The following is a 27,296-nucleotide window of genomic DNA, read 5'->3' on the forward strand; positions in this document are numbered from 1 at the left end:
TAACAAATAATTAAATATGTAATATGAAAAAAAGTCTATATGATTTTTTTTAAATGGTACTATCTGCGTTTTTCAGTGCATAGTTCTGCTATCAAGACCATTATTACGAATGTACCATAGAGTGTTATTAGGAAACATCCATAACTTCTTCTACCATCCATATCCATCAGCGTCAAAGTGAACAGTGAACAGATTAACGAGGCGAACACAAAATAACTGACCAAACTTCCCGTCAAACCTAGGTGAACCTGAAAAATATCAATTGTATAAGATTAAATTGGATGAAAATAAATGATTTCATAAAGAGCCACTCAGAAACTAATCATAGCAAATAGTTACTATCGCTTTTAGAGCGGTTGGTTAAAAGGATTTCAATATTTATTTATTTTGTACAAAATTTCTTAGTATAATGTTTCAATTATAATAGATACTACAAAGCTAAATAGTCTCTTAATTCAAAATGCGTGTATATTATTGAGTTAATGTGTATAAATTTTGGGCATTAATTTATTATAGTGAAGTGGACTTGCGCAATTAACATGTCATTAACAAGTTTGGCAGATTCACTCCATAATCTAGATACTCCCTTCATTCTATGATTGTGGTGGTGTCAATAATGTTAGAGGCTGGTATGCTATTTAAATTTGAGTTGAAATTGTGGTCGTTTGTGTATCCAGCCATTGGGCGAGGGATATGCACCCGGTGGGTTAGATCTAAGTCTGTTCCAAAGGATACCCTTCCACCTGCAGTCCTTGAAGCTTTAGGGCAGAGGCAAGTTTCTTTAGGGCCAGTATGTGGATATACAAGTCCAACCAATATTCTTTACTAGTCAAATAATTGGTCTCGTATCTTGAAGTAAAATAAAAGAAACTCTAAATAGAATAAAAACGCAAGAATTTTATGTGTTCATTTATTTTAGTAGAAGTGCTGTAAAGAATAAGCTTAAAACTTTGTTTTTTATCTTTTTAGGGATTGCAGGTGAATAAGACTTGCCGAAGTAGAAGCTGAACAGGGACATCAGACACGGCAATGTTTTCGTATTTACAGTATCGATGAATACTAATATCACATTCCAGATGTCTGTTGTAATAATTAGTTTATTGGTTTGTAAATCTCGACACCATTAAATTATGATCAAGAAACCACAGTGTTTTTATTTGGAAATCAATTTCTTCATTTTATTTCCACGCTTCAGATACTATTGGTGCTGATTGTCAAGAGCTTAGGAGTGGCGAAATGATTGGCCCTAATCCTAGAGATTAATTTGTAAAATTACAGTGATTCAGTGTTACTTTCTAGCTTATTGGTATTACTAAAATAAATATTGATCAATCTTACCCGAGCAATGGTTTCTGAGGAACTTATCAAGCTGGCCAAAGAAGCTATACCGGCTCCAAAAATGCAAGCTGTTTTTTTTTTAGATGTAAGGAATGGATATAGTGCTTTCTTTCTGATCTAGAGGAGGCTATTGAATGCGGAGGTTTCAGGGTGGGCGATGCGAAAATAAAATTGTTGGCGTATGCGGACGATCTGGTCCTTTTGGCAACCGATCCCAAAAGTTTACAAATTATGATTAACGCGTTCTTCGAGTATTGCAATGCTTGGAATCTGAAAATTAACCTAACAAAGTCACAAATATTAGTTTTTCGAAATGGGGGAAGGCCCTCGAAAAATGAGAAATGGAAATTAGGTAGCGAACTAATACAGGTTACTAATAGGTACAAATACTTGGGAATAATACTAACACCTACACTCTCGTTTAAACCCCACCTTCATGATAAACTTCACAAATCAAAAATAGCACTAAATTCAGTGTGGAATTATTTTATGAAAAATCGAGATATACCATTTTCTGCTAAGAGAAATGTATTTAATACAGTTTCTAGGACAGTAATGTGCTATGGTGCACAGGTGTGGGGAGGAAATATGTTTGAAGAGGCGGAGAAGCTGCAAAGATTCTTTTTAAAAAAATGTTTTAATCTTCCGCGGTTCACCCCGACATATCTGCTGTATCTGGAAACAAACTCGACACATCTCTTCATCTACACGCTCAGACTGCATTTAAATTACATAGTTAAAATTACGCAACTTCCTGCTAATAGATACCCTCTCTTAATGACAAAAGAATTAATAGCAAAAAAACTATTTTGGTATTCTGATTTAGAAAAACTCATAAATAAATTTAATATAACTGCGGATATTTCTTTTGAGAATATGAGCAATTGGAAATCTGAATTTGATAAAATACGTAACCGTTTGGAAACAATATTTCATGCAGAATTCATTGAAAGGGCACAGAGATCAATTTCAAACATGATGTACAGAGAGCTGAACTTTGAGCATAAGTGTATTAGCTATGTGTACGACAATAACATGAGCGATAGTGTTTGGATCATGAAGGCCAGAAGTGGCCTGTTGAATTTAAACTTTAAAATCTATCAACATAGCGAACATAGCTCACTCTGTAACTTATGTAACTTGTCTCAAACGGAAGACTCTTTCCACTTCATAGCTGTCTGTCCCAGATTAAAAGAAATAAGATTAAAATGTTTAAAGCAGGAGATATTGCAGAAAGATGTGTTAATAAAATACTTAAATGGAGAGTACGGCTGGAATTCAATTGTCAATTTCTGTAAGATTGCCTCAAGATTACGTCAAAATGTAAACTCTAGTGCGTAGATAAAATGTGAGATGATTATTTTTCTATATTACTATTATCTATTTTAGCTATTTATTTGTTTTTATTTCTTTTCTTTTTTTTCTTCTTTCTCATTTATCTTTTATTAATTAATTAAATTATTTTTTGCTTTATTCTGTTTTTATTTTTTGCATAAGCATACAAGTTTTCAATTTATTTTGCTTTTTCTTATTTGGAGAAGTTTTTCTTTTATTTTCCCGTTTGTATTGTTTTTGTGTAAATTTTCCATTTAAATTTTTCTTTTGTATTTTGTACTTTTTATTTGGTTTTTGTATTTTACTAGTAATGTACCAAATCTGTTTAATTTAATGTATGAGATGACCGACTCCCCCGATGGTCGATGGCCAGGAGCCAGTCTTGAATAAAGACTATTATTATTATTATTATTAGTGCTTTCTTTCAGATACTGAGTATGTATAACAGGAAAATTTGTATTTATAATCATTACTTTTAATTTACTTATATTTATTGTTAATGTAAAAAACTTGTTATAAATTCTAATACACCTTAATTAACCTGTAAATATTTACAAAGGATACTGAAGAGTGGTGATCCAAAACATGCAGCTAATGCCATTTTGGGCATTCCATTTTTGGCCAGCGTTGTGTTCGATACTAAATCTTCAATATGAAATTGAAAATTAATTTTAATTGTTAAAAATTATAAATTATTATTATTGTGATGTAGTAATTATTTTATAATTATAGTGAGGAACGTTGATGACGTCATGCGCCAGAACGCTCTTTTATATACTACAGCAAACATCGGAGGGAGAGCTAAAAAAGCTATGCTTTTCGGAATTCGAAAACATTTCTACCGACTGTTGATTGTTACAGTATGAAAAAAATGAATTAGAGGTAAGCCCTGAAGTGAAACTTACAATTTATAAAATCCCGAGCTATAGCGTTTGTTTTCAGGAAACAAGTGGACAAAGAGTTGGACGAATTGGAGGCAGCAGGTATTATCACCAGGATAGATAATAGGGAGTGGGGGTGAAGAAATACCATTAAATAATTGTATTAAAGAAAAAAAATAGCAATATCCGAGTGTGTGCCAACTACAAGATTACTGTGTACTATCTACTAGGTATTCTTTGTCGAGGATAGAAGAAATATGGAACGGTTTCAAAAACGTAAGACATTCACTAAACTGGATTTCTAAAAGGCTAATATCCATTTGGAATTAAGGAAGGAAACGAAAATGTTTTTAGCTTGGTCAGCGCTTTAGGGGATTTTCAATTTGAATAGACTGCCAAGCCAGCAATGGCAATTTTTCAAAAAATTGTTGGCAAGTGTATTCAGGTAGTTCTCGGATTGGTAAAGTTTTTATGGATAATTTGGTAGTGAGTGACTGGAGCATCGAAAGAAGAATACCTTAATTTGCTCTCGCTTGGTGTTTGAAAAATTGTGAGAAGGGGGTTTAGATTAGACTTCAAAAAGTGCAAGTTTTTCGAACCAGAAACAAACTTTTTAGGCCGAAGAAAAAGTAGGAGCAATCAGCGAAATTACGAGCCCAACTTTTATCCAGGATCTGCAAGCTTTTGTTGGTACAGTCTGACGATTTACTAAAAATTTAACCAAAATTCTGTAATCTTTATATGAGTTATTGAAAAAGGCAAACAATTACAATAGAATGTTTTCAAGAAACCAAAGGAGAAATAGTTTCCGACCAAGTATTGGTCCTTTTCAACTCCGAGTTGCCTGTAAAACTGTACCATGATGCAGGCATTGCTGCGGTTGTTTTACACGAAATACCAGATGGTACGACAGACCTATATCTTTTGCATTTAGGGCAATCAGCAAAACCAGAGTTGAACTATTCCTTGATTCACAAAAAGGCTTTAGCGATATTTTGGTTGGTTAATAAGTTTTATCTGTACTTAACGAGCAATCAATATACTATAACGTGATCATAGCCCTCATTAGCACTGTTAGGAGAACATGAAGGCTTACCGCTAGAAGGCTCATTTCGATTCCAGAAAAATATGATTTCGGATTTTCCTCGCATTATTGTAGATTCATTATTCAGCAGACTGAGTGAGGGGGGTTACGTGATCTTAAAGTGAATGTTAGGTTTAGTTTTGTGGACTTTTATAGAAAGGTTGTGGGATAAATTAAGTAACTTAGTCCGACCAGCTGAACTGTTGGAAATGAAGTCAGCAGCAGTGTCTGACAGAAAAACATGGCTGAAGTCAAATTATTTACACTAAACTGATGAATGAAAAAAAATATACGTGCTATAATTCAGTGATATCTAGTTTTTTGTTAATTAAAATTAACATAGTGAATTAATGGCCGACCGCATATAGCTTACAGGCGGCGATTTGTGAATAGTTGTAAAAGGAGTTTTAATTATTCCTTTATCACCAAAAGTTTTCCAAACGTTTTCCCAAGTTTTTAACATCTACCATTTCTATGAACAACCCTTGTATAACTGTTTTATAAACCAGCTCTCCTACTATTAGAAAAGTTTCGCTGTCCCCCATAATTGTGTACTAAGAATAACGAGCGAAGCTATGATTCTTATAACTAAATCGTCTGTAGAGTTGACATACTGGGATCATTTGGATAGCACCTCGTATTACAATTACATCTTACTGTTCAAAGAAATAAAAACTAAAAATACTATGAACAACTAATTACCTCCTAGGCTGTTACCCCAGGCTAGCAGTGTCATACCCAACGTGGAATATGATACACCAAATCTAGTACCTAGGCTTTCCAACACTAAAACTACCGTCTGGCAGGCAAAGTTCACCACCACTATTGCTATTGGAAATCCAATGAAGGCTAGAATCTAAAATAGAAAAATTTGGAAATAAGAAAATCATAGTCAAATGAAGAATGTTTTGTATACAGAATCCAAAATCTTACCCAATTCCCACGAGGTGCTTTATCGACCTTGGTAAAAAAAAGGATTAAAACTGCGGCTATTAAACCAGGTAAGGAGATAAACACATAATTTGGTATATTATAAACTAATGTTGCCCTTCCGAATTCGTGGGTAACATCACCTTTAAAAAAGAAATGTGTTTTTAATTTTTTGTTATCCATGATAATGATACATTACAAGCTTATTAATATTCTTAACTTGATTAGTTTTCTTTAAAATTTCAATTTTTAAATTCTTCAGTAATATGCATACAATGAATCGGTGGCTCTCTTACGCGATTAACTATTGAAGATTATAGAAAGTAAATTCCCTGGAGCAAACAAAAAACAAAGCTTTAAAGTGCTCTCTGATAGAATAGTTAAAAAAAACTACAGAGAACGCAAACTTAGCCCAGTGTGGATCCTAAGAGGAAAGGCCAGGAATGATCTTTTCTTCGCCGTTTAGCAGATTGTAGACAACTTTAATAAATCTACTCAACTCTTAGCCAATTTGACGCTTGCAAACTTATATGCTGATAACGACCTTTAGAAAGATTGGCCTAGAAAACAATGAAAACTACGAATTTACGAATAGCTGCTGGAACCCAAATATTATCCAGACTCAGTCTCTCCAGGTATCAGACATTATGATTTTTTTTTAAAGGTGGGCAGCTTCATTTATTTAGGTTCATTGATAGACCCACATAATACTTTTCAATTGAAATCAAGAGAAGCATCTCCGGCAGCATCACAGAATAGAATAGGACTATTGCTATTTTGATATTTTCAAGAGATTGACATTTATTTTTTTTAATCTAAAACTATTCATATCACTTAAGATTCAATATAATCACTTAATGATTTTTTTTTTTGCAGTACTTCATGTGGGAGTACCACCTGAAGATAATCTGATGCTGAGAATATATACTGAGAATACTCACTAAAGGAGAAGAAGGTTACTGGTAAACATACGCACATGTTAATGCACACAAGAAGTTTACACCAGCCTCCTTGCGGCTGCTGTAGATTACATACAGGTATGGCCAGTTTTAGTACCACTGATACTGGAGCCTAATAACAAGTATCATCAATTACTTCAACAAATTTTAAGAACTTAATACAAAATCTTGCAATTATACTGTATTAAATTTAAAAAAAATAAAAATAAATTAAAAAGTCTAGGTAAATACTCGCAAGATTCTCAAAGTTCTCTCAATACGATTCTCAAAGTTTGCTTACTACGATTCTCAAAGTTCTCTCACTGCGATTCTCAAAGTTCTCTCACTACGATTCTCAAAGTTCTCTCACTACGATTCTCAAAGTTCTCTCACTGCGATTCTCAAAGTTCTCTCACTGCGATTCTCAAAGCTCTTTCACTACGATTCTCAAAGTTCTCTCACTACGATTCTCAAAGCTCTCTCACTACGATTCTCAAAGTTCTCTCACTACGATTCTCAAAGTTCTCTCACTACGATTCTCAAAGCTCTCTCACTACGATTCTCAAAGTTCTCTCACTACGATTCTCAAAGTTCTCTCACTACGATTCTCAAAGTTCTCTCAATACGATTCTCAAAGTTCTCTCAATACGATTCTCAAAGTTCTCTTAATACGATTCTCAAAGTTCTCTCAATACGATTCTCAAAGTTCTCTCACTACGATTCTCAAAGTTCTCTCACTACGATTCTCAAAGTTCTCTCACTGCGATTCTCAAAGCTCTCTCACTACGATTCTCAAAGTTCTCTCACTACGATTCTCAAAGTTCTCTCACTACGATTCTCAAAGTTCTCTCGCTACGATTCTCAAAGTTCTCTCACTGCGATTCTCAAAGTTCTCTCACTGCGATTCTCAAAGTTCTCTCACTGCGATTCTCAAAGTTCTCTCACTGCGATTCTCAAAGTTCTCTCACTGCGATTCTCAAAGTTCTCTCACTGCGATTCTCAAAGTTCTCTCACTACGATTCTCAAAGTTCTCTCACTGCGATTCTCAAAGTTCTCTCACTGCGATTCTCAAAGCTCTCTCACTACGATTCTCAAAGTTCTCTCACTACGATTCTCAAAGTTCTCTCACTACGACTCTCAAAGTTCTCTCACTACGACTCTCAAAGTTCTCTTACTACAATTCTCAAAGTTCTCTTGTGAGTTCACTCTAGATATTTTAAAAAAAAATGCTAATAGAATATGATTAATGTATTTAAAATACCTGTAATACATTTAAGGCTTTTTCATACCACGGCATAAATGCCCAATCAACAACAGTGAATGGTAATAAGGAACGATAGAGTTGTTGCCACATTGATTCATTTAATCTCACTTGCCCCATCTGTTTATTTCTGGTTAATTCATTTATACTTGCAACTTTAAAAAGAAAAAAACAAAAAACTATCAAAATTCCAAATTCAAGAGAATCAGCTGACCAGAAATTACGTGATCTATCTTATTTTACGTCAAAATATAGTCGTAACATACCTCCTCTACTGAATCTTTGTTCCCTTAATATCAAGTACTGGGAGTATATAGATTTTTGCCCTATTGGAAAAAGTAAAGTATTAGTTTCACGAAGTTTTTTATTTTAATTATTGTCATTTTATGCGTTAAATTTCATGATATTAACAAGTGGTTAGTTCGTCCAAGAAAGAAAAATTCTTTTGTTTATTACAAGTGTCCATTTGTTTAAGATGAATCTTTGAGTGCAATGATACGTCATAAAATCAAACTTGCTGCTGGTTTAATTTACTATATTATTACTGACTAATACTCCAACGCATGGTACTTCAAATTTAGGTACGAGGTGTGTTCAAAAAGTAACGGGAATTTTTAAATTTCGCGGGTTTGGAGAGTCTGATTGTAAAATTTTTTTTTTTATTATGTTGGTACACATGCCCCTGAAGTACGATAAAATTTTCAGTAATATTCATTGTTTACTTTTTAAGTGGCAGCCGTTAAGGTTAGACGTGTTTTTCGAGCTTGGCGATTTTTGTTTGTTAAAAAAAATGGATCAAAGAATTTGTATTAAATTTTGCGTAAAAAATGAAATAAAGTGTGTGAAATGTTAATAAAGGCATATGGTGAGTCTGCTATGAGTAAAACAAGGATTTACGAGTGGTATAAGCGTTTCCAAGATGGTCGCGAAAACGTTGAAGATGACGAACGACCTGGACGTCCAAGCACATCAACAACCGATGAAAACGTGAAAAAAGTGAAAGAAATGGTTATGAACGATCGCCGAATCACAATCAGAGAAGTCGCTGATGATGTTGCCATATCAATTGGCTCATGCCATGAAATTTTTTCGGATGTTTTGGGTATGAAACGTGTGGCAAAATTTGTTCCAAAATTGTTGAATTTCGAACAAAAACAGCGGAGAATGGAAATTGCTCAAGAGTCACTCAATGAAGTCGACAACGATGCGGATCTACTGAAACGTTTTATAACAGGTGACGAAACATGGGTTTACGGATATGATGTCGAAACTAAGGCTCAATCGTCCCAGTGGAGGCATTCTGGATCGCCAAGACCGAAAAAGGCTCGACAAGTGCGGTCGAATGTGAAGGTTATGCTCACTGTGTTCTTCGATTTTAATGGCGTAGTGCATCATGAATTCTTGCCACAAGGTCAAACAATCAATAAGGAGTACTACCTACAAGTTCAACGCCGTTTGCGTGAAGCAATCCGAAAAAAACGCCCGGATTTGTGGCAAAACAATTCATGGAATTTGCACCACGATAATGCACCTGCTCACACTTCATTGCTTGTTCGTGAATTTTTGGCCAAAAACAAAACTTTAACGATGCCCCAGCCTCCATATTCGCCAGACATGGCTCCATGTGACTTTTTTCTATTTCCAAACATAAAGAGAACATTAAAAGGCCGTCGTTTTACAAGCATAGATGACATTAAAAGCGAATCGCTGAAAGAGCTGAAAGCTATCACAAAGATCGAGTTTCAGAAGTGTTTCGAGGATTGGAAAAAGCGCTGGCACAAGTGTATTGTATGCGAAGGGGACTACTTTGAAGGCGACAATATTAATGTAGATGAATAAATAAATATTTTTTTCAAAAAACGAAAATTCCCGTTACTTTTTGAACACACCTCGTATATTATGTTGTGTAAGAAAAATATAAAATGAAAAGATTGTGAACCACTGCCCTAAGATATGGGAAATTGGTTTTAAAGTCAAGTAAAAACCACAGAGAGGGATTACTGGAAAAGATGCACGGATATCATCGTACCTTTCGGCTCTGTTCCTATTCCTAATTTACCTAACATTTTGCTTTGCTTTGAAACTGGGCAGTCATTTTGTCCAGAAACTCGACAGTATAGGGTTCGCGACCGATAAGAAGAAGGAAGTTAGCTCTTTAGCTTTACCTTTAGCTCTTCTCCGTTACACACTGGCTGGTGCTTCTAGAAAGGAGACAAAAAATAAAAGGACTCTACTACAAAAGATTTCCCACTACCAATTCAACGCTCCAAAGAATAAGAATGCATAGATAAATTTAAATAGAAAAAAACATTGCTTTAAGAGAGTAAATTCAAGATTGGGGGCGAATTGTAAAATTTCCATTCTATTTGCCGTCCATCAGCACAGAACAAACTGCTTACTTACTTTGTAAAGTTTCTTGTAACTTTTGTTCTGTTGATTGTTTGGACTTTTCTTGATCCCGTAATTTCATTTTTACTGAATGATAAAACAAAAGTTGTTACCTTTACAAAATATTATTTAATTAAACAATTATTTAAAAAAAATAAAATGTTCTTACCATATCTCATGTTTGCATATTGGCCTAGTAGTACAATTGCAATGTATATCATATACAAAGCTATAAAGGCTGGAAAGAAACAAAGGGGAATTCATACAAATCAATCAACGTTTACCAACATTCTTTCCTAAGAGGAAGCATGGCGATCGAATCCAAATTTTCGATATTGAATTATCGCCAGGAATACTGGCCAAATTTTCGATATTGAATTATCGCCAGGAATACTGGCCAAATTTTCGATATTGAATTATCGCCAGGAATACTGGCCAAATTTTTTAAATGTACTTTTTTTACTCTACCATGTTTAGTTTGAGTCAAAATTGTCATTAATAAGTGAAATTTATAAAATAATGCATTATATAAAAAATGAAAGGTTTTTTAAAAAAGTCCCATTTGGGGATCGTGGCAGATTGTATGTTCAAAACTGAGTACTAGTTGTTACGTCTTATTGAAACATGTATTTATTAGCTCTGTGGATTTAACGGGTTTTCTTATTTGTCAGTAATAGAAAATTTTAAAAAAAAGTAATAGAAAATAGATTTGAAGTATTATCAATGATTGAAATATTTTTCAATATGACGGAAGCACCCTAATTTTCAACTTGAAACGCACCGTTTTGTTTGCCTTCGTATTATTCAGCACGAAAACAGTAACCGGTTGCATATGACCCCTTGCTTGAAGCCAAATCGTATTGGTTTCCCTCTTATAAACTGATTCAAAAAGTGATGACCGTAATATCGCACTATCTGTACATCCTTGATCTGATTTGGTGGGATATAACTGACAGTGTCTGGTTTCATAAAAGAGAACTCTACAGAAAAATTACTGGAATGAAGCTCTAATATCTCCGGGACATCCTTTGGCTGGCAATGAACTAATTCATTTTCGTCAATTTCTTCAACATCAGAAACAATATCTAGTAAGTCCGGAGGCTGTTCAACAATATCTATTGTTGAATCAGTATCAGACTCAAAGTCAAACTGCTCTAAAAAGTGAAGGCCCTTTACTGCTTCTTCTAGTTCACTGAATGTATAAAATTATTTGGTTCCCATTTCTATAAATAAATACTAAAAGTATTCTATAACTCGGAAATTTGTTCACCCTGTATGCCACGATCCCCATTTGGGGATCACTGTTCAAAATCCATTTTCTCTAATTCTCTAAAATATTTATGGAAGATAATATTGTTTCCTACAACTAGAACCTTTGAATTAACTGTGCTAAAACGCTTAGTTTAATTATTACAAAAATAATTGATAAAAAACAAACTTGAGAAGTAACATGGCTGCTAGGAACGACTAACCTGGAAATTTTCACTTTCTTTTCTTATTGACCAAAAACTAGACAAGAAAATGTAAATGTTTACCATCAATACAGTTTACTACTTACTGCTCTAAATTAATTTGTTATTTGCCGCCAAAAAAACAGTTCTACAAATTTTTAAAAAAATATCCCCAATTGGGGATCGTGGCAGTTAATGGGTTAAGGACGCAATGAGAAATCTCAGGAAGCTGGAACCTTGTGTTTTTTATTGATCCTACCACGAAATCTGACCGTAACTTGTCAAAGTAAATCTCAACGAAGTGTGAATACCGGTGTAGAAATATGAAACCGGAATTTTATTTTGTAAAAATTTCACTTCTGTTGTTTGAAAATAATAAAAAAATATTTAAATTGAAAATAATCTCCATCGCTATTTATATATTTTTCCCACTTCTCCGGCAGTTTATGAATGCCACGCTAAAAAAACAGTTCTTTTTTTGAAGCGAACCAATTATCGAGCCATTTTCGTATATTTTCATACAATCTGAAGCGTTGTTCAGTGAAAGCGTGTCCCAGTGATGCGAATAGATGATAATCGGACGGAGCCAAGGTCTGAAGAATAAGCCGCATGCGCTAGTATTTCCCAACTGAACGCCTCGATCGTTTCCCTGACCCGTTGTGCTGTGTGTGATGAGGCATTATCATGGAGAAAAATGACTTTGTGTTGCCTTTTTCCATATTTCGGTCGTTTTTCACGTAATAATGGATTTAAATCGATCATTTACTGTTGGTAGCGATCAGTGTTACCGGTTTCACCAGGTTTTAGCAGCTCGTAACAGATTATACACCCTTCTGAACCCACCAAACACAGAGCATTGTTTTCTTTCCAAAGCGATTCGTTCTTGCAGTGGATGTCGATGGTCCGCTTGGACTCACCCATGATTTACGACGCTTAGGATTCTCAAAATATATACATTTTTCATCACCAGTCACGATTCGATGGAGAAATGACTTTCCTTTGTATCTATCGAGCAGCATTTCACAAGTGGTTTTTCGATTTTCTTGCTGTCTTTCATTCAGTTCCTGCGGAACTCATTTTCCCACTTTCTGAATCTTTCCCACAGCTTTCAAACGAATGGAGACGGCTTTGTGCGTCAAATTCAATTGATCCGCGAGTTCTTGTTGAGTTTGAGTATCATCAACATCTAATAAGGCTACCAATTCGTTGTCTGCGAACTTTTTTGGTTGTTTACCACGCTCTTCGTTGAAAAGTAGTGATTTTGAATTTTTTGAACTACTCGAAGCACTGTTTTACCAAGAGCATGTTCACCGTAAGCTTCGACAAGCATTCGATGTGATTGATTCTGCGAGCAGTTTTCTTCAAATGATAACAGAAAACCAATGCTGTCCGCAAATCGTAGTTTGTATGCACAAAACTCGAAATGTTTAAGGTTATAGAAGAATATACTGGAGTATGGAACTTGGGTTGTTGTGTGTTGAAAATCTTCGTCAGCTGTTAGAGGGAGATGATGGCGCTCCAGTAGTGCTCCAGATGGAGGTCTTACGATAACTAATAAACTGTTGGCTTGCGCTATATATAGGGAAATTCCGGTTTCATACTTCTACACCTATGTATACACTTTAAAGAATTCGTTTTTCGAATTCGACTTCCGTTTTTGAGATTTAGTCGTAAATTATTCCAACGATTTTGCGTCCATACTTATTGTTCTCATGTTAATCTACACTTTCGAAACATAAGTTTAATGTAGGTGCTCACATAATCTAAATAAGAGCCTTTAAATATACATATATTCGTGGATAAGAACTAAAATTCAGTGCATTAATAACACGGCTATGGACAATAAGATTATCAATTATTACAAGCTAAAATCCTTGATTTTCATACATAATCAGCATTTTTTAAATTTTCCTAAGAACCATTTTTTCCCCCTCTAAAAACAAAGTATTTTCAATATCGAAAACTTTCATCGCTTCATTTGCCCTTTCAGTTACAATTTAATGCATAATCGTATACTCACTTAGGCACATGTGAAGACTAAGGACGCCAATAGAGAAGCAGGTGAAGATAATTAGATAGGCGATCAAAAGAAATATTATATCTCTGAGAAATGGCCAACCGTCTAGCTGGAAAGGGTGAATTAGCAATACTGATCCAGCTACAAAGGTTGTAACAAACATACAACCACCTAAGAACCAAGAAGTGTGTATGATGAGCAAATTAAAATCTATTTCAAATAGGAAAAAAAAATATATAAATTTTACCCGCTATTCCTGTATAGAAAACTTGCGATAATCCGGACATTTTGCTTGCTAAAGCTGTGAAAACATCAGGTGCTCCATTACCAAAAGCAAGTACAGTTACTCCTGCCAATGTGTCAGACATCCGCAGTTTAGTCGCTATAGTACCAATACAGGGTACAACGCTGAAATTTTTGTTTTTTTCAACCAATTTTAAGTGTTTACATTCAGTTAAATTCTTTTTATAAGATTAGAAGTTGTAGGTAATTGGAAAAAGATTGTTTCAGTTGAGTAGGCTAAAAACTATCAATTTTAAATGTTATTATTTAAAATGCTTTGCCTAATTCTCTTTATTGCAATTATCAAGATATTTTCATTATATCAAGAATTATGCAGTCAGGTGTCACCAATTGCAGTACTAACAAACCCTTCCCTTACGGGAGATAATCATTCTAAACAAATCAGTTGCATTATAAAATTTTATTGTATTTTTTGTAGGGAATTATTGGGATAGAAGAAAAGCCGATTTTAATGGATGAGGTGTCATCATTCGATTCGAAATTTTATACTTTTTGGAGGGGGACTCGACCGCTGTGCTTACATTGGGAGGGGAATTCGCACCACCGGAGTAAAGATAAAACTACATATATAATAAGTTACATAAATAATAGACAAGTAAAATCGTAATTTACAATTTAAAAATTGTATAGAGAATTAAAAGGAAACGACTTGCACTCACAGAAAAGAGGCAATGTGTGTAGTGTGTAGACTGTTGAAGAAAAGTTATAATACCCACCAAAGACACAACAACCGGTCCCAACCTGGTTTGAATACATTACTTTGATCTCACGGCACAAAAAAAAACAAGAGACTTGCATAGCTTTGTATTAGAAGCTGAAACAGAACGGAGCTACATGCACTGTATCCTCTGTTGTCATTGTTATGACATCCAGGTATATAGTGTGATTGATACAAGAAGCGTTTTTGCATCAAGTTGATATATAAGCACCCCTATAGTCCAACTAGGCGATTTTTGAAGAGTATGTGCTTTCGGTAGATATTATGGCAACATAGTTTTAATAAATAAAATTGCATATTTACCAGTTGTCTGCACAGGCTGATAGTATAATAAACAATGACGCTAACACCAGACTCTGGGACAAGAATACAGAAATATATGAATTTAAATGTGCTATTAATAAACCTGCCAATAATATTTATTCAAGGTGGTTTAATTACTGTTATTATAACTCCAATGAAGGTGTACCCGCCAGTGTAGTCACAGTACAACCACTTATACACAGGGATCTTATCCAATTCGCAATCTCCAATTGATTTCACGAAGGCACATTGTAAATGTTTTGGCAATTTATAAACTTTACGACATTGTATCTGAAATTATAACTTTATTAATAAGAATTTCTAAATTGTTTAAAAACAATTATTATAATTAATCTTTCTTTGATAAGACACAAACAATATTTTGATAGTATAATTAGTCGCAAGAGTCAACTGAATGCTTTCAACTGAATGAGGGTAGAGCTGTGGGAACAACTCACCACACAAAATTAAGTAGAAGTTTAATTGTTCACCTTTAAAAAAAAAAATTCAATTCCTTTCTAACAAAAGAAAAACATTTATGGCGGAAAAACTGTTAGTTGTTATGAAATGGAACAACTACTACTTATTTTGACTTACCACACGTTCAGCAAATCGATTCATTGTTGAATTATCAAACAATTCCAATTCAGTTGCATGTAAAACTAACATATTGTTTAATGCAGTTAACTCTGTTGTCATTTTAACTGCAATCCTCAGACACAATAACTTTAAATTAGTGTTATCTCTTTTCTTTTGTTTCAATGATTTATGTAATAGATATTAAATTATAAAATAGTAGTGTTATTGTTATTTAGTTACTGGAGAAACCATTTTTTATGGAACATCTGTACCCAAACAGTAGCTTAGCTTGAAACATCTTAAAACTGCACAGGCTGTAGCCAGGCGTAATCTTCAGTTTTATAATCAGTAAAACTTCTAATAAACTTCTTCCAGAAATTGGACTGAACTATATCACGTTCTCAAAGCATAGATCGACAAAACGTGTTGTGGAATGCCTTAATTGTAAATGGAACTTGTACACTATATAATCATTATATTATTAAAATGCCCAGATTGCTAGTAATACTGTAAGTTAGACATAAAAACTTATCATAAATTACAAAATCATCATTAATTCATCAATTGGAGAGGCTGAGCCACAAAACTGAATTTAGTTTTGAATTTTACTACGCTGTAATCATTATTAATATCGGTCACAACTAAAGACTATATATGTATCTCTTTAACAAAAACTTACAGTTTAAAATGTTAAGTATAAGGGTTGATTAAACGCCAAAAGGTACACAAATCAGCAAGTACCCATCAGTTCATTAATACTTCATTAATATTTAAGTAATTTTGCTGCTTTAATTTTCATTAATATTTTTTAGAATTTATTAGATGTCACAGACCCTTATGCTGGCCATTTTAGTCTACAAAATATTTGTTCAAGTAGCACTGTAGATTGACTGTAATATCTAGTTATCTATAATAATCAAACTATTAATTACAAGTTAAAAAGAAAAAAAGTATAAGGCTAAAAAGTTCAAAACCTTTTTTAAAAAAAACTTACACCAACAAACATTAATGATTTTGTTTCTTTTATTTATTTTTATTTTTAAATAAAAATCGCCGGTTTAAGTTCATTCTTCGATTAAAGTAATTGTTATTTTATGAAGTAGTCAAACGTTTATAATAATAGGTAATAATTATCTGGCTTTATCGCAAATAATATAGTTTTCTTCAATTACATTCTCCATCTAGGTGTTCTTCCCACAATGTTGTATATATGTAATATAAAATAAATGAGATATGCATAATTTTAGGACAGCTAATTATTCCACTATTTTACTATAAGTAAAATTAGGGGACTAAGTTAAATTACAATTGAGAAATCAATAATTGTTGTTGAATAATCTACTTGTTATAACTGTGTGTTATTTGTGCTCTCGAATATTTCGGTAAGACGAATTCAAGACAGTAGCCTACTCTAACTTTGTCTTTTTCTACTTTAACATGCATGTACATATATATGATTTATCATAAATATAACAAAAAAATATTATAAATAAAGTGGCCAGCATAAGGGTCTGTGACATCTAATAAATTCTAAAAAATATTAATGAAAATTAAAGCAGCAAAATTACTTAAATATTAATGAAGTATTAATGAACTGATGGGTACTTGCTGATTTGTGTACCTTTTGGCGTTTAATCAACCCTTATACTTAACATTTTAAACTGTAAGTTTTTGTTAAAGAGATTTTTGTACCTTTTGGATAGATTTTCTTTTTGTCTATTTTGCAAAGTTACATATCTGCTTTACAGATTTTTTTAAAATTTGGAATGAGCAATTCTATCATTATAACCTGATAAGGTGTTAAGTCGGAACCGTAACAACCGCGAGAGAGATCTTTTTAAAGAATGATTATAGTTGCGGTCCCCCAACTAATCCCCAATAACAATTTTTTGAAAAAGCGTTTAGAATAACATAGGAAGGTATTTGTACGTAAATAGCAAAATTAAACTGCGATTTCAGTACTTCCTTTTAAGAGGAGTAAGAAAAATAAACTGCGATTACAGTACTTCTCCCTAAAAGGCAAAGATTTTGAATCGAATATGTATAATAGGTATAGTATTTATGTTTGGTAGTTTTCTAAGGCATTTCATTAAAGCTGGATGATGCTAGAGAGGGGGTAATAATGATAAGCCCTTTAATGTGGAGTATTATACATTTCTAAAGTCTTTTTAATAATTATATGCTTTTAGTTAATCACATATTTAGTTGAAATCAGTTTACTTTGTGTACTATAACAATTATATTGCATTAAAAAGTAGAAAGTGAACTTCAACAGACAACCATCTGCGAGCTCAGGAAAATTGTTTACTGTTTCTAAATCGTCAGCGCCACTCGCTGTGCTCAAATTAAATTTAAAAAAAGAGGATTGGTGGGAAGCTGAGCGGTCACTTAGCGTCAATAAAATGCCATTATGATGGCGAACATGTTTAATATAAAAATTAATTAATCTTTTTACAGTAGAAATCTTAAAAGGAAGTGGTATTAGTAGGAAGTATGTCGCCCTAAAGACCGTTGTATGTTTACTCTACAATCTTGGGCCAAAATCCTTTAAGGGAAAACCCAGAGAAGCAAGGATCTGACAATTTGGGACAATCACTATTGCTGAGGCCCACCTCCAGTGCAATTCAGATGGGATATTATTTTGCTTATCTTTTGGCAACCAACCAAGGCTTTCTTAAGTAACCCGACAGATTGAGACTGAGTGAGAAGATGAGCCACCGCTACCTAAAGCGTAAACACCCTCATTTACAAATAACTACCTACTTACAATTATCTCTAACCCCTAACTGTACTGTTTTAATTGTTAGAGTTGCCAGTTTGGGATTAATTTGACATCCTAATAAGGAGTAAAATAAAATGCACAGAGTTTAAATGAAGAAAAAGTATATTTCAACATATATATACATATAGAAAAATAAAATAAATAAATAAAAAATGTTATTAACTACAATTTTTTTTGTTTTCTAAACATGAAATAGGTTAAATGTAAACAGAAACAAATTACATTCCATAAAGATAAAATGTACAGCTGAGAGTTCAGCACCAAAAAAAACACGCCTTCTTTACAGAAGTTCCTCTCCCAGACCATTGGTTATCTCTAACCAAATAGAACTGCAGAACTGCTCCAAAACTTAAAGGTTCCACAATAAACATCCAGGTCGCGGTGGAATAGGCTCTACTGCTAACAACTTCTATGGAGTCGGCTGGAAACATAGTGGAGCGGCGAGCAAAGCGGCGATGATAGCGAAGAGCGAAGCGGCAAAAACAAAAACTAGAAATAGATAGAGTTGCTCTATCTTCGCTTTGCTCGCCACTATGCGCGGTCCCATATGTTTACTTGTGTTTGATTTCGCCGCTTTGCTCCTCGCTATCATCGCCGCTTTGCTCGCCGCTCCACTATGTTTCCAGCCTTAATTTAAACTAATAACCAATTTGTAATTTAAAATATATGTTTAGGTTGCAGGTGCAACAGATAAGTTCATGTTTCTATACAGTTAATAATACTTAATAATAAGAAATTTATGATGAAATAATCATTTTTTACAAATAATTCTATGTTTATATCCAAAATCTGGTCGAAAGAAAACAGTCCATTTTTTTTTTTTTTCAATTTGTCTTAAGATACTTTTAAACAATGTTCTAAAAAGAGCAATATTATATTTTCCACTGGGGTAAAAATAGTTGTCAAACACAAATAGAGAGCGTATTGCTAAATTTTCGTTTATTTTTTGGTTAAATTCCTTTCGACCAATAATCCAATTAATGGTTAAAATGAAAATAAGTAAAAGAAATGGAGAACATTGAAAGACATTTTTTTATAAAACACAACATATGGCAAAATAATATTAATTTAAAGACTAGAATAAATATTAGTTGAATAAATGAGAGCTATTAACTTCAATAATTCGTCATCCCACTTTAAAGTTGACTATCTACATTATGTAGTACGCTTTTTAGATCAATTCTGTACCGATTTCAGACAACTACCTATCTATTCTGGTTTTTATCCATGTGTTTCTGTAATGATGCTTTTCAACAGGAAATCTTGCAATTCACCAAGGAGGAAGCAAAAAATGATAGTTTTGAAAACAAATTGCCTTTATAGTTGTTTCTTCAAATTTTATTTTCCTCAGGGAATAAGTTCCAAATAAAACATTTGTGAACTATTTAACGCAAATCTATCGGTAGATTGTGCCAGTCCACGGCAACAAGAGGCACTTCATAAAAACTAATGCGACCAAAAACGAAACCAATATTTCTGAAAAAGGATAAAAGGCCGAAACAGATCCAGAATTTTTTTTTTTTTAAAAAAAAAGCGTTCTTTAATGAAACAAAAAAACAGCGATATAATGAATAATCCATCATTGCGGATCCGACAAACCTAATCAACTATTTCATTCTTAAATCAGTTGTAACATATAAATGTCCATAATTTTATCTCTTTCACAAGTTTTTTTTTGGAATTATAATCTACACAGCTACGAAAATATCGCAAGTAGCCGATTTACTGTAGAAAACGCCTCCTAACAAAGTGATAAGAGTCTTAACATTATTTTCTTTCCTGGTATTCATAAAAAACAAATACACTTTTTAATAATTACCAATCATTAATTATTTCCTAGTTTTTCAATTCTATTCACTGCCTGTTTAAATTTTTTACCATTAATTTCATTCATTGGTCGTAATTCTTCTTCTTGAACATGATTTGTTCTAGTATTATCAACGCCACGGCTTAAGCAACAAATCCTATAGAAATATTGTACGGCCAGTCGTCTTACCCAAGGTTCTCTTATAACAAAAATGTAGAAGACTACGACACCTTGAAGGGTGTTAATTATGTCAGTGATGAGCCATAGCTGTGGGGGTCCTCCAGTAAACCATGAGAAAACTTCCAGTAACCAGTTTAAACCCATGGCCAAAAAAAGTAGCACTGCTTGTAGAAAGCTGAAATAAAAAGTACAACTTGAGTGAGAAATTATAAAATAAGATTAAAACAAGCCAGTTTATTATATTTTTATTCTAATGCTTCAGGTACTTTGGAACTACCTACGGGCATCCCAGTTTTAACAATACGCAGCGGAGCTCCAATAGAGACACGGTGCTCAGGCTAACTGTTAAAGTACTTGGTGCGTATCATGAGTTTTTTAAGAATGTGGCATTATTGCTACAAATTTTTATGTAAATGCTCATTCTACAAATGAGCGAACTCTAAAACTATCTAATAATTAACTTTGTCCCCTGACCTCATTTTACAGAATTTGCAAGTTGATTTGAAGTCCAGGAGTATTATCCTTAGGTTCCTAAATACGATAATAGGCCACGAATAAATACATCTCAAATTGAAAATACCTTTTTATTTCAATCACTTGTCCTTCTTTCTGACATTATGACCTTCTCGTCTCCTTTTATTCACTATATTCCTCGGATCAGATATGTCGTACCAATCATCAGATTTAGTGTTAGCATCTTTTGCCAGTATTACTGGTTTTGTGTCGCATTTAAGCTCATGCACCATCCAATCATCATCTTTTGTTTGCAATGTGGAGTTTGTTTTTAATGAATTCAATTTTGCTTTAAATTTTTTTAGCATCTCCAGCGTCTGAGTTTCTCTCGAATCACCTTTGGTAGGTAATGTTTTCATTTTTTCACTGTATTTAGCCTGCTCTTTTCTATAATCTTCCAGCATAGAGTTTGCAGGTTTTTTCTTCTTTTCTTCAGATTTCTGAACATCTTCAAGTTTTCTTTTTTCTAGCGCTGAACCCATATTTGATAATGATGATGTAGTTTTATTGGATTTAAGTTTGTTTTTAATTTGTTCCAGTATGGCTTCGCTGCTTTTCTTTTCTTCATCAGAATCACTGTCAGAACATTGCTCCTTCGTATGGTTATTTTCTTCTTCAGCAACCAATAATTCTGGTAGATGTTTTTCCTTCTTTTGAAAGTTCTTGTTTACTATCTGAATCTCTTGTTCATCGTCTTCCGCTTCATCGCCAAACGATAACAATTTAAAATCTTTAACACCTTTCATCTTACTTCTTTTTTCCGGCTCTTTCTCTGGTTTGACTACATTTACCCTTTCTCGCGGTAATATATCAGGAAATGGATTGTTTAAAATTTCCGCTGATATGATTTTATGAGGATAAGTTGGTCTTTCGTCAGCACCAACTTCGCCTTCTTCCAATTTCAACATGTTGAACAAAGTTTCACCAGTCACTCGTCCAAATATGGTATGTTTGTTTTGCAATTCTGGCGCCGGGCCCATAGTGAAGAAAAACTGGGACCCGTTATCGTTCTTACCGCCGTTCGCCATACACACCAGTCCACGTCGGGTAAATCGTAATCTAGAATGAAATTCATCCCTGAATGTATGACCATAAATGGACTCACCACCTTCACCAGTACCAGTTGGATCGCCTCCTTGTACAATGAATTCTTTAACAACTCGATGAAATTTAGTATTATCATAATAACCTTCTAAGCACAATTGAACAAAATTTTTACAAGCCAATGGTGTTTCTTTTGACCACAATTCTACATCTATATCTCCAACAGATGTTTTTAATAATACCTTACCACTTGTAGGTGGTTCTTGTATGTAAATATTACTCATTTTCTATCTTTGAGAAATAAGAATTTAAAATTATAACCGAGACAAAGTTTTCACAATATTAACAAAAGATTCATTTATTTTAAATCAACTTTCTACATCTCATGTCAAAGTAAATGCCCGAATATATTTAACACGTAATAAGCGACGAGTATATAAATATTACTTGTGAGAAGTGGTTAGGAAGGTAATGAATTAGCAGGTTAACTAACAGGTTTGCACGGTACTGAAAATATCGTATTGCATCCTAGACAGTCCTAGCCTGTTTCTCTCATAATGTCGTAATTTCAGAACTGTATGTAAATGATGAAATTAGTAGTCAATTAATTCAAAATTAATGCAATTTCTTTTACCTTTTATTAATCGGACTATTTTCGTTGAATTTTTATAACCTTTAGGACTGAAGTTTTTCACATTCAATTATTTGTCTAAGAACGTTGTAATACATACTTTAATTACGTTTTCAGTTTAATACTTTAAATCATCTTATGATCAACGTTCTACATTATAGTATATTTATTTTATTCTGTAGCTTAATGTTATTAATCTATTGCCGCAGGTATTCGTGAGCATTTGATTGGTACATGCTGCCTTTGTTCCCAATAGTAACTTCTAACAAAACTAAACAAAATCTCTTTTATGTAGACTAAGATCATGATTTTTGTCTATATTTTTCCTGCACACATTTTCATCACAATTTAAATACAAAACAGTACTTATTTTAGTTATTTAGTTGGTTTAGGTACTTAAAGTTTAGTTTGTTTCAAGCAGAAATAGACCAGCTGTGGATTTTTCTGTTGTAGTGGTAAGTGAAAGGTAACAAATTGGAATGGTTACGCCGTGAAATTCTTTATAAAGCTTCTCATATCAGATTTGAATTGAAACAATGTCAAAACGCTGCCCACTCTTACTCACGTAAACTGAGAGTCCGTTGGGTGTAATATCAGAGTCGCGATAATAGTGGCCTTAGGCTTCCTAAAGTTGAATAATGGGCAATATTCCCATCCCATAAACGTAGATTAATAACAGTAATAAGTTCATTACTTACGATTGTTTCCTTTTTCGTACGATTACACCCAATACAGCTTGATCCATACTTGTGATACGTTCATCAGTTGTCGTATCAGTTCTGCACAGTATTCTGGTAGTTAAAATGAAAAAGATAACGTTGAAAAACAACAATACTGCTACAGGTCCGTAGAAATAGGGAATGGCCGCATTGTCACCTACACAAAAAGAAAGTAAATTTACTTACACTATGGTCATCAAATTCTAATTCATCCTTTATTATTTATCCTTTGTCTTGCTTATATGCTGCAGCCTTGTCCGTCCTTAGTCCTGTAATTGCTGTTCATTATTTTTGGGGATTAATTCATAGTTTCAATAGGATGAAAAAATAAATGCCAATTTCAGTCATATTTTCTTATTGTGCCGAGCTTTCGACCTAGGCACTAGGTCCATCTACAAGGCTGTGGAACATATTTACAGGGTCTTAACAACTATTATATTAACCAGTTAAGCGTGGAATTTAGTTTTAAAAACCCCCTCACAGTGTGCGGAATTAAAATTAGACAATGACGTGTTATACACGTCGAACGCAGGGCAAAATAACCAAAAGTTAACAATGTCGTAATAGTAAGCACTTTTGCTGCAATCTCTCTGGGGCTTCGAGATTACAGAGCATTCTCTGTGCTCATTCAAAATCTTGCACCGCTTCACGTATGCATTGCTCTAGTTAACTATCAGAGTTAGAAAACGATTTCTAACTCTTATCTAGAAAACTCGTTTCGCAAGAGTTTTTACAAGAAAGAAAAGAGCTTTGAATTCTGTGCAAAATTAAAATCATGCTCGTACTGAGGTCTGAACACCTCTATCTAAGGTAAAAACGGGGCATTGCACAAGGGTTGAGAGCTTCTATTTGTGTGCGTAATTCCCCAATCTCTAATGCGGAGACCAAACATGTACCAACCACTTATCATTTGGCTGACTCCTTCCACCTCCCTCCGTATAAAATACTTGGCAGTTCTATTGGTAAGATACGTAAAGGAAACATCCCGGCAAATAATATTCTTATTGTATTTTATTAAAATTTTGAGTTTTTATAGTTGATGGCAATTTTATATTTTTCACAACGTGTATACACCGTCGAACGCACCGTAATAGGGATTTGGTTTGACGTGTACACACGTTAAACACGCTTGACTGGTTAAAATGTTATTTACTTACATTATACAAATTCATTTTAGTATAATTATTGTTAGCACACTGTAAAATATGTTCCATAGCCTCTGAAGATGACCGAGTCTCTAGGTCGAAAGCTCGGCACAATAAGAAAATATGACTGAAATTGGCATTTATATTTCATCCTTTATTTATTTTGAATGGAATGGGCAAAATATGTATATTTTTTACTGTAATTAATTTTCAACAATAAAACTTACTGTGAAACCAACAGGAATCCAAACCGAAGTTGGGTTTCAGATATGTGGAAGGTATAGTAGGTGAAAGGTCCATGATGACCGACACAGAAATGATGAGAATTGGCAGACCCCAGCCATAGAGTGAATAAAGAAGGAATATAGCATCCACTCGATTGACTTCACCTCCTCGCAATGAATATCCTTTTCTAAAATGAATGTAAATAAATAACATTGATGATTGTTTATCTGGAGATGAATAATCTATTGATTTTGGGTGCCAGAAGTTTGAAATTAGTAGGATTTAAGTTTGAAACAAGTGTATTATCCCTTATTTGCCTATCCCTTAGTTGCCCTTTACAGGCTTTTAATACTTCCATAAGATTACTTATTATTACTGATGACAAAAGTATCAAAAACTTTCAAATTACGAAAACCTTTTTTTTTTGGTAATAATAAATTCTAAAAAATCTGAAAATAAGTATAGGGAAAAGCGATTTTTCTTATTTTCCGAACAACACAGAAATCATGTTCTACATTTACAACTCTAGCAATGTTAATGTCCCTCAATATTTTATATAGGTAAGTAAATTGTCTGGAGATACATTTCATGTAAAATCTGGAGTGAGGCAGGGGGATGCACTTTCAGCTACCATATTTAACATCGCTCTGCACGAGGCTGTGAAAGATGCAATCAAACATTGGGCACTGTTGCTGAAAAAAACATGGCAAATATGCGCATACGCTGATGACCTTGTTATTGTGGCCAGGAGCGAAGCAGCATTAAAAGAGGCAGGTGAAATAATAAACAGTGGTACCAAACTGGGACTTGTTATCAACGAAAACAAAACAAAGTATTTAAAGATGTCATCGGCAGAGCACAGGAGATCCGTTAAGGATATTGAAATTATGAATTTTAGATTTGAAGGTATTTCTAATTTTGTTTATCTGGGATCCCTGGTGAATAATGAGAATAAGGTTAGTGTTGAAATCGATCGAAGAATAATGGCAGCTAACAGAGCTTACTTTGCAAATCTAAGACTACTCAAGTCAAAATTGCTCTCTAGGGCAACAAAATTGAGGCTTTATAAATCCCTTTTTAGGCCAGTTATCACGCAGGGCGTAGAAACATGGTATTTATCACAGAACGACTGCCGCAAGTTGGCTGTATTTGAAAGAAAAATAGTAAGAAGAATCTGTGGTGCGAATCTTTGTGAATGGCCGATGGAAGTGCAAAACAAATGAAGAAATTAATGCCCTATTAAAAAAAGAAACAGTTATTAATTTTGTAAAAAACAAGTAGATTGAGATGGGCTGGTCATGTGGCATGAATGGAAAGGGAAAGAATGCAAATTAGGGTACTGGAAATGGAGTTATGCGGGAAAAGAAGAAGAGGAAGACCCAGAGGCAGATGGAAGGATGAAATTGATAGGGACGCCAGGAAGTTGGGAATAAGGAATTGGAAGCGTGAGGCGCAGGATAGAGATAGATGGAGAGAATTAATTCGGCAGGCCAAGGGTCGGACAGACCTGTAGTGCCAGGGAGGGAGTAAGTAAGTAAGTAAATTGCCCTAATGTGGCACTTTAAAGAGAAATCTCTCAAAAAATAAAAATAATCCTGCGAAAATTTCCAAATAAAAGGAATCATCCTGAATTAGATTTTCCGTGGTAATCTTAAGAAAATGTTTGTAATCATTTTCATGAAAGTTAAAAGTGGATTTACCACTTTCCTTTAACGTCTTCGCCGTAACTATAGTATATAAAGCGATCAACTCAGAATAACAAGTTTGAAAAATCTACGACTTATTGTTTTTTTTTGAGATATTCTGTTTACTAACACACGTCTCTTAAAGAAAGATAATTGAATTGGCCAAGTTTTATCGTTCCAGTGCTTTATCAGTGCACTGTCACACTCTGGATAGGGTATTTAACACTGTTCTGCGAACAATAAGAAATGCTAAGTTTGGATTAAATTAATTCTGCAAATCTAATTATTATTTCAGTAAGTAAAAATTTGTGAAAGTGTTTAAAATGTTCAGTTAAAGAAATTTTTTTGGAAAGATGACAGGCCATTAAGTCTTAAGTGCCATTAACTACAGTAGAACCTCGCGATTAACCGGGCTGACCTCCGGCTATAGCCGCCCCGGAAAACTGAAATCCCGGTTAAACCGAATGCACACAGTATTACATAGTAATACACTCCTGTTTCCTCCCAGAGATCAACTCCTATCTTAGACGGCAATCATTTTTTTTTTTTTTTAATTTTCCATTTTTTTGCCGTCCAACTTTTTGAAAAATACTTTTCAAGTGTTGTTTGCTTTTTTAATCAAACGACCACTCTCTGATGAGTGTAACAACAATTTAAAAAGCACAACTTTGTCACTGCTTGGAATGTCCTTATCGTGAAAAAAAAAAGTAATGACCCTTCAAGAAAATCAGGTATAAAAGAGTTACTGCCACGCCTACAATTATCTTACATCGGAAGACCAAAAACATTTTCCTGTCGCCACCGAAAATTAACTATTGTTTCGGCGCCGATCCAGGTGTCATCTTATGATGACTCAACATGATCCCGGTTAATCGAGATTGTACTGCATATCAAAATAATGTACAGTCTGTACCATGGCAGTTGTCTTTATAATTTTGTGTTCAAAGATGTGTATTTTTCTTATTTTTAATAAATAAAGACTATATAATAATAATTTAAAAAAAAAATCATGTTCAGTCTCAACACTTGTTCAAAATTA

General features: G+C 33.8%; 3 protein-coding genes and 1 long non-coding RNA gene across 21 annotated transcripts in view; 2 read left to right on the top strand and 2 right to left on the bottom strand.

Annotated features, from left to right (window-relative positions):
* The window catches only part of S6KL (ribosomal protein S6 kinase like), a 147,732-nt gene extending 147,548 nt beyond the window's left edge, over positions 1-184 (top strand). For all 13 annotated transcript variants that reach the window (XM_074115607.1, XM_074115600.1, XM_074115596.1 and 10 more), the window contains one exon: positions 77-184. The gene's annotated coding sequence lies outside the window, so the exon portion shown is untranslated. The remainder of the gene's footprint in view (positions 1-76) is intronic.
* Positions 1-15,678, bottom strand: LOC141447767 (mitochondrial sodium/calcium exchanger protein-like). Of its 2 annotated transcripts, XM_074115577.1 has the most exons (15): positions 15,545-15,678; positions 15,086-15,238; positions 14,948-15,000; positions 13,871-14,031; positions 13,627-13,794; positions 10,325-10,393; positions 10,171-10,242; positions 8,034-8,093; positions 7,768-7,922; positions 6,510-6,639; positions 5,572-5,711; positions 5,341-5,494; positions 3,238-3,318; positions 1,339-1,406; positions 1-248 (listed from the first exon to the last, which is right to left on the bottom strand). In XM_074115577.1, exons 1-15 carry the CDS (start codon positions 15,644-15,646, stop codon positions 60-62), a joined length of 1,755 nt encoding a protein of 584 aa, XP_073971678.1. In that variant the 5' UTR covers positions 15,647-15,678; the 3' UTR covers positions 1-59. The 2 variants fall into 2 exon arrangements, with proteins under 2 accessions (XP_073971678.1, XP_073971679.1); XM_074115578.1 differs by lacking the exons at positions 1,339-1,406; positions 3,238-3,318.
* Positions 5,493-27,296, top strand: part of LOC141447784 (uncharacterized) — a 22,598-nt gene continuing 794 nt past the window's right edge. The window contains exons 1-5 of one of the 3 annotated variants that reach the window (XR_012454572.1): positions 5,493-5,639; positions 6,445-6,605; positions 14,345-16,035; positions 17,984-18,257; positions 18,334-20,234. This is a non-coding gene — a long non-coding RNA (uncharacterized lncRNA). Of the gene's footprint in view, positions 5,640-6,444; positions 6,606-14,344; positions 16,036-17,983; positions 20,653-27,296 lie in introns of those variants that run through there. The other 2 variants (XR_012454573.1, XR_012454574.1) reach the window with 2 other exon arrangements.
* Positions 18,393-27,296, bottom strand: part of LOC141447770 (spliceosome-associated protein CWC27 homolog) — a 21,091-nt gene continuing 12,187 nt past the window's right edge. For 2 of the 3 annotated variants that reach the window (XM_074115587.1, XM_074115586.1), the window contains exons 6-8: positions 24,575-24,759; positions 23,182-23,359; positions 18,393-20,470 (exon numbers count right to left, since the gene is read on the bottom strand). In XM_074115587.1, coding sequence (XP_073971688.1) covers positions 20,134-20,470; positions 23,182-23,359; positions 24,575-24,759 — 700 coding nt within the window. In that variant the 3' untranslated portion in view covers positions 18,393-20,133. Of the gene's footprint in view, positions 20,471-20,875; positions 22,789-23,181; positions 23,360-24,574; positions 24,760-27,296 lie in introns of those variants that run through there. The other variant, XM_074115588.1, reaches the window with a different exon arrangement.

This window comes from Rhodnius prolixus, unplaced genomic scaffold (assembly GCF_049639745.1).
Source record: "Rhodnius prolixus isolate KJV_2025 unplaced genomic scaffold, Rpr scaffold_13, whole genome shotgun sequence".
Classification (NCBI taxonomy): Eukaryota; Metazoa; Arthropoda; class Insecta; order Hemiptera; family Reduviidae; genus Rhodnius; species Rhodnius prolixus.